The sequence below is a fragment of the Salvelinus alpinus genome, chromosome 2 (assembly GCF_045679555.1).
Source record: "Salvelinus alpinus chromosome 2, SLU_Salpinus.1, whole genome shotgun sequence".
Lineage (NCBI taxonomy): Eukaryota > Metazoa > Chordata > Actinopteri > Salmoniformes > Salmonidae > Salvelinus > Salvelinus alpinus.
The window spans coordinates 107,191,547-107,203,959 of record NC_092087.1 but is presented as its reverse complement, the minus strand read 5'-3'; the positions used below and the strand labels follow the sequence as shown (position 1 = coordinate 107,203,959).

Sequence of the window (12,413 nt, the reverse complement as noted above, 5' to 3'; positions counted from 1 at the left end):
TTGAAGCAACATCTGAAGACATCAGTCAGGAAGTTAAAGCTTGGTCGCAAATGGGTCATCCAAATGGACAATGACCGCAAGCATACTTCCAAAGTTGTGGCAAAATGGCTTAAGGACAACAAAGTCAAGGTATTGGATTGGCCATCGCAAAGCCTTGACCTCAATCCTATAGAACATTTGTGGGCAGAACTGAAAAAGAGTGTGCGAGCAAGGAGGCCTACAAACCTGACTCAGTTACACCAGCTCTGTCAGGAAGAATGGGCCAAAATTCACCCAATTTATTGTGGGAAGCTTTTGGAAGGCTACCCTAAACGTTTGACCCAAGTTAAACAATTTAAAGGCAATGCTACCAAATACTAATTGAGTGTATGTAAACATCTGACGCCCTGGGAATGTGATGAAAGGTATAAAATCTGAAATAAATAATTCTCTCTACTATTATATGGACATTTCACATTCTTAAAATAAAGTGGTCATCCTAACTGACCTAAGACAAGGAATTTTTACTAGGATTAAATGTCAGGAATTGTGAAAACTGAGTTTAAATGTATTTGGCTAAGGTGTATGTTAACTTCCGACTTCAACTGTACGTCTATGTACTTACAGAAATTAACTCTTCTGAGTGGAGGGCTGGAAGGTGGATAACACAACATGTCAGTCAGAACATCAGGAGGGTTTTGAGCTTTGACCTTTTATTTAAATGAGTTTGTAAATAAAAAATAAAACTCATTATTTAAATGAGTTTTATTTAAATTAGTTTGTTCCCAGTTTAGAACAGAAAACATGTTAACAATAAGTTGGCCTCCACACACCACATTGGTTAGTATTCTTTGTAGTAGACACATCTGTTGGGTTGGTACTGTTACACTGTGTAGGAGCAGTTTGGACCTACTCAGTACTGTTACACCGTGTAGGAGCAGTTTGGACCTACTCAGTACTGTTACACCGTGTAGGAGCAGTTTGGACCTACTCAGTACTGTTACACCGTGTAGGAGCAGTTTGGACCTACTCAGTACTGTTACACCGTGTAGGAGCAGTTTGGACCTACTCAGTGGGACCTACTCAGTACTGTTACACCGTGTAGGAGCAGTTTGGACCTACTCAGTACTGTTACACCGTGTAGGAGCAGTTTGGACCTACTCAGTACTGTTACACCGTGTAGGAGCAGTTTGGACCTACTCAGTACTGTTACACCGTGTAGGAGCAGTTTGGACCTACTCAGGACTGTTACACCGTGTAGGAGCAGTTTGGACCTACTCTGTACTGTTACACCGTGTAGGAACAGTTTGGACCTACTCAGTACTGTTACACCGTGTAGGAGCAGTTTGGACCTACTCAGTACTGTTACACCGTGTAGGAGCAGTTTGGACCTACTCAGTACTGTTACACCGTGTAGGAGCAGTTTGGACCTAGCTGCCTTATTGGGATATTATCTGTTTGTTTGATTGATTTTCTGAATGCAGATGTACAGTAGTATGGTAGAGTGTTTAAAATGCTCACTCATTAAAAATATTCACTAATCAACACACAATATTATATAACAAAATAAATAAAAAATCTACCCTTTTGTTTCAAAATAAAATGAACTTTTCCCTTGACTGTGTTACCCTCCCACCCAGCAGGTGGCGATGTGCCTGTTTCAGGCAATGCTGCCAATGTGACGTATAATCTAATGGACGGGGCGCTTCTTCAACAACAAAAGCGAGTCATTCACCTCGATTGCTTTCTAGCCAACATAGCCGAAAACATTTCAGCTCTTTAAATGCTTTCGTTGTATATTAGCCACTGTGTTTTAAACACACTTGTCGTATCTATTAGCTAGTTACACCATTTAATTGAATATTTACGTTGTTGTTAGTCAGCTAGCTAGCTGGCAGGGTAAAGTAGCAGTAGTGCTAGCCTAGTCACTAATGCTAACTAGCTAACATCCCGACCATGAGCTCACTAAACGACTCCCCCACTTCCAAAGAGGGGATCTGCTGGACGGAGAAAGATACTCTGGGGCTGAACATTGTCGTGAAAGAGGAGAAGGAAGAAGAGGATGTCACAGTAAAACAAGAAACAGAGATTGAGGCTGTTACAGTGAAAGAAGAAGAGAAAGACGTTACATTGACTGAAGACGCGTTCAGAGTGAAAGAGGAGGTGACTGTTACAGTGAAAGAAGAGGAAGACACTTTTGGAATGAAGGAAGTGGGGGAGATTACTGTCACATTGGAAGAAGAGGAGGAGACAGGAGATCTGATTAACAGCAGTGAGTAATATCTTAAAAACAGGGGTACAAACTCTGCAGTTGTTGAACCGATGTGTGGTTTTAAAGGGGCATTCTACTGAAGGTCTACACTTTAATAGTTCTGTACTGTAGGAATTGTTAAAACTACAAATAAAAAATTGCTTACCTGGAAATCAAATTACCCTCCATCGTTAAGACAGTGGATGAATCAAATGACCCTCCATTGTTAAGACAGCGGATTAATCAAATGACCCTCCATTGTGGATATTATAGGGCTTAGCTATGGTGTGGATATTATAGGGCTTAGCTATGGTGTGGATATTATAGGGCTTAGCTATGGTTTGGTGTGGATATTATAGGACTTAGCTATGGTTTGGTGTGGATATTATAGGGCTTAGCTATGGTTTGGTGTGGGTATTATAGAGCTTAGCTATGGTTTGGATATTATAGGGCTTAGCTATGGTTTGGTGTAGATATTATAGGGCTTAGCTATGGTTTGGATATTATAGGGCTTAGCTATGGTTTGGATATTATAGGGCTTAGCTATGGTTTGGTGTGGATATTATAGGGCTGAGCTATGGTGTGGATATTATAGGGCTTAGCTATGGTTTGGATATTATAGGGCTTAGCTATGGTTTGGTGTGGATGTTATCGGGCTTAGCTATGGTGTGGATATTATAGGGCTTAGCTATGGTTTGGTGTGGATATTTTAGGGCTGAGCTATGGTGTGGATATTTTAGGGCTGAGCTATGGTGTGGATATTATAGGGCTTAGCTATGGTTTGGTGTGGATGTTATCGGGCTTTGCTATGGTGTAGATATTATAGGGCTTAGCTATGGTTTGGTGTGGATGTTATCGGGCTTAGCTATGGTGTGGATATTATAGGGCTTAGCTATGGTGTAGATATTATAGGGCTTAGCTATGGTTTGGTGTGGATATTAGAGGGCTTAGCTATGGTGTAGATATTATAGGGCTTAGCTATGGTTTGGTGTGGATATTTTAGGGCTGAGCTATGGTGTGGATATTATAGGGCTTAGCTATGGTTTGGATATTATAGGGCTTAGCTATGGTTTGGTGTGGATGTTATCGGGCTTAGCTATGGTGTGGATATTATAGGGCTTAGCTATGGTGTGGATATTATAGGGCTTAGCTATGGTTTGGTGTGGATATTATAGAGCTTAGCTATGGTTTGGATATTATAGGGCTTAGCTATGGTTTGGTGTGGATATTATAGGGCTTAGCTATGGTATGGATATTATAGGGCTTAGCTATGGTTTGGTGTGAATATTATAGGGCTTAGCTATGGTTTGGTGTGGATTTTTTTAGGGCTGAGCTATGGTGTGGATATTATAGGGCTTAGCTATGGTTTGGATATTATAGGGCTTAGCTATGGTTTGGTGTGGATATTATAGGGCTGAGCTATGGTGTGGATATTATAGGGCTTAGCTATGGTTTGGATATTATAGGGCTTAGCTATGGTTTGGTGTGGATGTTATCGGGCTTTGCTATGGTGTGGATATTATAGGGCTTAGCTATGGTTTGGATATTATAGGGCTTAGCTATGGTTTGGATATTATAGGGCTTAGCTATGGTGTGGATATTATAGGGCTTAGCTATGGTGTGGATATTATAGGGCTTAGCTATGGTTTGGTGTGGATTTTTTTAGGGCTGAGCTATGGTGTGGATATTATAGGGCTTAGCTATGGTTTGGATATTATAGGGCTTAGCTATGGTTTGGTGTGGATATTATTATCCACACCATAGCTCAGCCCTAAAATATCCACACCAAACCATAGCTAAGCCCTATAATATCTACACCATAGCTAAGCCCTCTAATATCCACACCAAACCATAGCTAAGCCCTATAATATCTACACCATAGCTAAGCCCTATAATTTGGTGTGGATATTAGAGGGCTTAGCTATGGTGTAGATATTATAGGGCTTAGCTATGGTTTGGTGTGGATATTTTAGGGCTGAGCTATGGTGTGGATATTATAGGGCTTAGCTATGGTTTGGTGTGGATGTTATCGGGCTTAGCTATGGTGTGGATATTATAGGGCTTAGCTATGGTGTAGATATTCTAGGGCTTAGCTATGGTTTGGTGTGGATATTAGAGGGCTTAGCTATGGTTTGGTGTGGATATTATAGGGCTTAGCTATGGTTTGGATATTATAGGGCTTAGCTATGGTTTGGATATTATAGGGCTTAGCTATGGTGTGGATATTATAGGGCTTAGTTATGGTTTGGTGTGGATATTATAGGGCTTAGCTATGGTGTGGATATTTTAGGGTTTAACTATGGTTTGGTGTGGATATTAGAGGGCTTAGCTATGGTTTGGATATTATAGGGCTTAGCTATGGTTCGGATATTATAGGGCTTAGCTATGGTTTGGTGTGGATATTATAGGGATTAGCTATGGTTTGGTGTGGATATTATAGGGCTTAGCTATTGTGTAGATTTATAAGGCTTTGCTATTGTTTGATGTGGATATTATAGGGCTTAGATATGGTGTAGATATTATAGGGCTTAGCTATGGTTTGGTGTGGATATTTTAGGGCTGAGCTATGGTGTGGATATTATAGGGCTTAGCTATGGTGTGGATATTATAGGGCTTAGCTATGGTTTGGTGTGGATATTATAGGGCTTAGCTATGGTTTGGTGTGGATATTATAGGGCTTAGCTATGGTTTGGTGTGGATATTATAGGGCTTAGCTATGGTTTGGTGTGGATATTATAGGGCTTAGCTATGGTTTGGATATTATAGGGCTTAGCTATGGTTTGGTGTGGATATTATAGGGCTTAGCTATGGTTTGGTGTGGATATTATAGGGTTTAGCTATGGTTTGGATATTATAGGGCTTAGCTATGGTGTAGATATTATAGGGCTTAGCTATGGTTTGGTGTGGATATTATAGGGCTTAGCTATGGTGTGGATATTATAGGGCTTAGCTATGGTTTGGTGTGGATATTATAGGGCTTAGCTATGGTTTGGATATTATAGGGCTTAGTTATGGTGTGGATATTATAGGGCTTAGCTATGGTGTGGATATTATAGGGCTTAGCTATGGTTTGGTGTGGATATTATAGGGCTTAGCTATGGTTTGGTGTGGATATTATAGGGCTTAGCTATGGTTTGGATATTATAGGGCTTAGCTATGGTTTGGTGTGGATATTATAGGGCTTAGCTATGGTTTGGTGTGGATATTATAGGGCTTAGCTATGGTGTGGATATTATAGGGCTTAGCTATGGTGTAGATATTATAGGGCTTAGCTATGGTGTAGATATTATAGGACTTAGCTATGGTTTGGTGTGGATATTTTAGGGCTGAGCTATGGTGTGGATATTATAGGGCTTAGCTATGGTTTGGATATTATAGGGCTTAGCTATGGTTTGGTGTGGATGTTATCGTGCTTAGCTATGGTGTGGATATTATAGGGCTTAGCTATGGTGTAGATATTATAGGGCTTAGCTATGGTTTGGTGTGGATATTATAGGGCTTAGCTATGGTTTGGTGTGAATATTATAGGGCTTAGCTATGGTGTGGATATTATAGGGCTTAGCTATGGTTTGGTGTGGATATTATAGGGCTTAGCTATGGTTTGGTGTGGATATTATAGGGCTTAGCTATGGTTTGGTGTGGATATTATAGGGCTTAGCTATGGTTTGGTGTGGATATTATAGGGCTTAGCTATGGTTTGGTGTGGATATTATAGGGTTTAGCTATGGTGTAGATATTATAGGGCTTAGCTATGGTATGGTGTGGATATTATAGGGCTTAGCTATGGTTTGGTGTGGATATTATAGGGCTTAGCTATGGTTTGGATATTATAGGGCTAAGCTATGGTTTTGTGTGGATATTATAGGGCTTAGCTATGGTTTGGTGTGGATATTATAGGGTTTAGCTATGGTTTGGATATTATAGGGCTTAGCTATGGTGTAGATATTATAGGGCTTAGCTATGGTTTGGTGTGGATATTATAGGGCTTAGCTATGGTGTAGATATTATAGGGCTTAGCTATGGTTTGGTGTGGATATTATAGGGCTTAGCTATGGTTTGGATATTATAGGGCTTAGTTATGGTGTGGATATTATAGGGCTTAGCTATGGTGTGGATATTATAGGGCTTAGCTATGGTTTGGTGTGGATATTATAGGGCTTAGCTATGGTTTGGTGTGGATATTATAGGGCTTAGCTATGGTTTGGATATTATAGGGCTTAGCTATGGTTTGGTGTGGATATTATAGGGCTTAGCTATGGTGTAGATATTATAGGGCTTAGCTATGGTGTAGATATTATAGGGCTTAGCTATGGTGTAGATATTATAGGACTTAGCTATGGTTTGGTGTGGATATTTTAGGGCTGAGCTATGGTGTGGATATTATAGGGCTTAGCTATGGTTTGGATATTATAGGGCTTAGCTATGGTTTGGTGTGGATGTTATCGTGCTTAGCTATGGTGTGGATATTATAGGGCTTAGCTATGGTGTAGATATTATAGGGCTTAGCTATGGTTTGGTGTGGATATTAGAGGGCTTAGCTATGGTTTTGTGTGGATATTATAGGGCTTAGCTATGGTTTGGTGTGGATATTATAGGGCTTAGCTATGGTTTGGTGTGGATATTATAGGGCTTAGCTATGGTTTGGTGTGGATATTATAGGGCTTAGCTATGGTTTGGTGTGGATGTTATCGGGCTTAGCTATGGTTTAGTGTGAATATTATAGGGCTTAGCTATGGTGTGGATATTATAGGGCTTAGCTATGGTTTGGTGTGGATATTATAGGGCTTAGCTATGGTTTGGTGTAGATATTATAGGGCTTAGCTATGGTATGGTGTGGATATTATAGGGCTTAGCTATGGTTTGGTGTGGATATTATAGGGCTTAGCTATGGTTTGGTGTGGATATTATAGGGTTTAGCTATGGTGTAGATATTATAGGGCTTAGCTATGGTATGGTGTGGATATTATAGGGCTTAGCTATGGTTTGGTGTGGATATTATATGGCTTAGCTATGGTTTGGTGTGGATATTATAGGGCTTAGCTATGGTTTGGTGTGGATATTATAGGGCTTAGCTATGGTTTGGTGTGGATATTATAGGGCTTAGCTATGGTGTGGATATTATAGGGCTTAGCTATGGTGTGGATATTATAGGGCTTAGCTATGGTGTTGATATTATAGGGCTTAGCTATGGTGTTGATATTATAGGGCTTAGCTATGGTTTGGCGTGGATATTATAGGGCTTAGCTATGCGTTCCAATTGACTCTGACCTTGAGATGAGGAAAAAAGTTTTAGGCCAACCAGGGTTGCTCCTTTAATCTAACAATATAATGATTATCTTTATAACAGTAACCTAGTTACCGATCAGTAGGCCAGGGCTACATTTTCTCTCTCCTCAGCAGCAGGAGCACGTGACGTCAGCAGCCAGAACCAGTTTCAGCTGGACAAAAAGATTTATGTTTTATTGTGTTGCAATTGGCTGACACAGATAAGAAGCTCACGCAGTTCTCTGGACTGGTCCAATCGGGTCCAGTCCGTAAAATTGCACATACCCCAAGACTCGTAGAAATTATATCAGACCCGACCCAGATCCAAGACAAAAGTCCGAATTTGGGACCCGGATCCCGGGTCGGATCTTTGAATTTCCAGGTCTGTTAGACCTCGAGCACCAACTCCTCAACAGCCATGCTAGCCCAATGACGACAAGCGACTAGCTAGCATGTACAGCATTCACAAATCAATGACTGAAATTAATACATATCACGGTGGGAGACCATTACAAAACACTGTCAGTGACCATATTAACACATTAGAAGTGTTTTAACATATAAACTCATTAAAAAAAAGAAACGCCCCTTATTCAGGACCCTGTCTTTCAAAGATAATAAGTAAAAAGCCAAAGAACTTCACAGATCTTCATTGTAAAGGGTTTAAACACTGTTTCCCAAGATTGTTCAATGAACCATAAACAATTAATGAACATGCACCTGTGGAACGGTCGTTAAGACACTAACAGCTTACAGACGGTAGGCAATTAAGGTCACAGTTATGAAAACTTAGGACACTAAAGATGCCTTTCTACTGACTCTGAAAAACACCAAAAGAAAGATGCCCAGGGTCCGTGCTCATCTGCGTGAACGTGCCTTAGGCATGCTGCAAGGAGGCATGAGGACTGCAGATGTGGCCAGGGTAATAAATTGCCATGTCCGTACTGTGAAACAACTAAGACAGCGCTACAGGGAGACAGGAAGGACAGCTGATCGTCCTCACAGTGGCAGACCACGTGTAACAACACATGCACAGGATCGGTACATTCGAACATCACACCTGCGGGACAGGTACAGGATGGCAACAACTACCTGAGTTACACCAAGAATGCACAATCCCTCCATCAGTGCTCAGACTGTCCACAATAGGCTGAGAGAGGCTGGACTGAGGGCTTGTAGGCCTGTTGTAAGGCAGGTCCTCACCAGACATCACCAGAAACAACGTCGCCTATGGACACAAACCCACCGTTGCTGGACCAGACAGGACTGGCAAAAAGTGCTCTTCACTGCCGAGTCGCGGTTTTGTCTCACCAGGGGTGATGGTTGGATTTGCGTTTATCATCGAAGGAATGAGCGTTAAACCGAGGCCTGTACTCTGGAGCGGGATCAATTTGGAGGTGGAGGGTCCGTCATGGTCTGGGGCGGTGTGTCACAGCATCATCGAACTGAGCTTGTTGTGATTGCAGGCAATCTCAACGCTGTGCGTTACAGGGAAGACATCCTCCTCCCTCATGTTGTACCCTTCCTGCAGGCTCATCCTGACATGACCCTCCAGCATGAGTTTAGGATTATGATTTTCATGGGAAGATTTTGCAGTGACTTACCTCTTCCACATGGGTACAGTAGACAGGGAAGAGGTAAGGGGGGACAGGATGTTTATGAGGGGGAATGCAGAAGGAGAAGGAAGTGTGCAACATTAAACAGGGCACTGACAACAACAAAAGGAATGTACACTGACATCAGGCATGGAACTATTCAGATTCTGGAACTATTCAGATTCTGGAACTATTCAGATTCTGGAACTATTCAGATTCTGGAACGTTCAATACATTTTATATTCAACAAACCAAAATATCTACTTATACGTTTTCTTTCTGATACCAAAATGGCTCTAATAAACCTGTTTGAATTCAGATGTGTCCATGTCGTCTACCTGATGGCATTGATGCAGAAAATCACCTTTTCAAAATCAAACTTCTACAACAGCGACCATGTTATTTTTGTGAATTATAATGTTTTTATGTGAAAATGACAAATATGGATACGTTCCGAACTCACTTCACTCGCGCTAATTGGTGTGTACGCAGAATAAGGTCCTAATAATTATCAAGATTACCTTAGACCGGGGCGGCAGGTAGCCTAGTGGTTAGAGCGTTCGGCCAGTAACCGAAAGGTTTCTAGATCGAATCCCCGAGCTGACAAGGTAAACATCTGTCGTTCTGCCCCTGAACAAGGCAGTTAACCCACTGTTCCTAGGCCGTCATTGTAAGTAAGAATTTGTTCTTAACTGACTTGCCAAGTTAAATAAAGGTTAAATAAATAAATAGATAGACTGCTGCGCCACTCGGTAGAATACCAGGTGTTTTAATCGGCGTAGATTAGTTGATTTATTTCCTGACTGGGCTGTGGGACAGTGGAGATTAGTTGATGAATTGCCTGGTTGGGCTGTGGGACAGTGGATGTGTAGGAATGATTCAAATGGAACTGTTAACAGCCATTACCCAGGTAGTATTGTGAATAACTAACGGCTATTAACCAATCGGCATCCAGGATCCAAATGTAAAGTTTAATAATGAGGGATCTAGTCAAATCAGATTTGTCACATGTGCCGAATACAACAGGAAAACAACAAGGCCTGAAACAACAATGCCGTTTTAAGAAAAATAAGAGTTAAGTAACAAATCTATGAATAAAAATAACTAACAATTAAAGAGCAGCAGTAGACTGCTGTGGCAGAAACATTATGTACTAAATAAGTTACAAATAACGTGAAAAAACACACACAATAGCACAATTGGTTGAGAGCCTCCTCCTGTGCCACTATATTTTACGTCAGGGTAATGGATTCAACCTCATAGGAAGAGCAGGAGATTTCATTCAGGTCTCTCTGTTTAACTAAATACTCTGTCTTTGGCAGGAGTATACTCTGACAGACGGAAGAAGAGTCCTTCAGGGGAACCAGACCCAGAGACGCCCAAACCAGTGAGACGACACCACTGCTCCCAGTGTAATTTGAGTTTTAATTTTTTATGGAAACTGAAACAGCATGAGAGGACACACATAGGGGAGAAGCCACACCACTGCTCCCAGTGTGGAAAGAGTTTTACCCTGTTAGGGAACCTGAAAAAGCATAAAGGAATACACACAGGAGAAAAGCCTTTCCAATGTTCCCAGTGTGGAAAGAGATTTTCACGATCACAGGAACTAAAATCACATGAGATGAAACACACAGGGCATAGACCACACCACTGCTCCCATTGTGGAAAGAGTTTTACCCAGTTAGGGAGCCTGAACAAACATAAGAGAATACACACGGGAGAAAAGCCTTACCACTGCTCCCAGTGTGGAAAGAGTTTTATACAGTTAGGGAACCTGAACAACCATAATATAATACACACAGAAGAAAAGCCGTTCCAATGTTTCTACTGTGGAAAGAGATTTTCACGATCACAGGACCTAAAATCACATGAGATGATACACACAGGGGAGAAGCCACACCACTGCTCCCATTGTGCAAAGAGTTTTACCCAGTTAGGAAGCCTGAACAAACATAAGAAGAGAATACACTCTGGAGAGAAATCTTAACATACTTTCCAGGACAGAGGACATGCAATCACATGACAGAATAGAGAGGCTGTGTTCTGACTTATGTTTTTGAGGTTGTTTTTAAATGAAATGTTGATATGAAAAATATGATTTGGATATTTTTTAAATTACAATTATAAAATAGATTTAGTAGAATGTGCATTTCTTGATTTTTAACCTAGAAATGTTATGAATTTAAGTTGTTGTGTTTCATTGAGTTAATGTGTATACTAGTCTTCACGCTAAAGGTGTATGAACAATTTGATGACGTTGTTCTGATAACGTTGACAATTATTTTGACACTCACTTCCTGATGAATGTTCCCATTAGTATTATTCCACCATGTCAGAGAAAACACAGGTGCTGCATTTGATTAATGGAACATATTGTTGTCTGAATATAAATATAATGTGGAACGGCACTAGTGCACATTCATTATATACATCTGTGTATTGTTACAGACAGTGGGGAGAACAAGTATTTGATACACTGCCGATTTTGCAGGTTTTCCTATTTACATAAATGACCATTATATACCTATGTGCTTATTTTATATAATATATAATATAAATATAATGTGGACATTCATTATATACATATTGTTACATATATTATAGACATTATAGACCTGGGTGCTCATTATATACATCTGTGTATTATGTATTGTCATTATTGTTACATATATGACCATTATAGACATTATAGACCTGGGTGCTTATTTCTTTTAAATTATATATGTTTGTTTGACTGAATGAACCAGAAATTGCCTCATGTGCATATGTGTAGTAGATGTTAAGTTTGTTTTCAATTCTAACTCATTAAAAATGTTTCACTAATCAATCAACACATGCTTCTCTATATACATCTCACTGCTTCTTGACACACTTAACCCGGAAGCCAGCCACACCAATGTGCCTTAGGAAACACCCTACACACAGCATCTAAAATCACATGAGAGGACACACACGTGGGAGAAACCATACCACTGCTTCCAAGGGGGTAGTCAATGTGGAGACTATATACAGGGGGTACCGGGACATAGTCAATGTGGAGGCTATATACAGGGGGTACTGGTACAGAGTCAATGTGGAGGCTATATACAGGGGGTACCGGGACAGAGTCAATGTGGAGACTATATGCAGGGGGTACTGGTACAGAGTCAATGTGGAGGCTATATACAGGGGGTACCGGGAAAGAGTCAATGTGGAGACTATATACAGGGGGTACCGGTACAGAGTCAATGTGGAGACTATATACAGGGGGTACTGGTACAGAGTCAATGTGGAGGCTTTATACAGGGGGTACCGGGACATAGTCAATGTGGAGACTATAT

The 12,413-nt window shown here is 40.8% G+C and overlaps 1 protein-coding gene across 1 annotated transcript; it reads left to right on the top strand.

The window, feature by feature from the left end:
- The first annotated feature begins 1,614 nt into the window (after nucleotides 1-1,614).
- Nucleotides 1,615-11,924, top strand: LOC139549455 (zinc finger protein 154-like). The gene is made up of 2 exons (XM_071359985.1): nucleotides 1,615-2,251; nucleotides 10,413-11,924. The coding sequence occupies exons 1-2, from the start codon at nucleotides 1,936-1,938 to the stop codon at nucleotides 11,078-11,080; spliced, it is 984 nt and encodes a 327-aa protein (XP_071216086.1). The 5' UTR covers nucleotides 1,615-1,935; the 3' UTR covers nucleotides 11,081-11,924.
- The last annotated feature ends 489 nt before the right edge of the window (nucleotides 11,925-12,413 follow it).

Excerpts from the sequence above, each read along its gene's own strand:
- LOC139549455 (XM_071359985.1), top strand. The coding sequence starts at position 1,936 with ATGAGCTCACTAAACGACTCCCCCACTTCCAAAGAGGGGATCTGCTGG. Across the intron at positions 2,252-10,412 it reads AGGAGATCTGATTAACAGCA|GAGTATACTCTGACAGACGG; the intron begins GTGAGTAATATC and ends TGTCTTTGGCAG.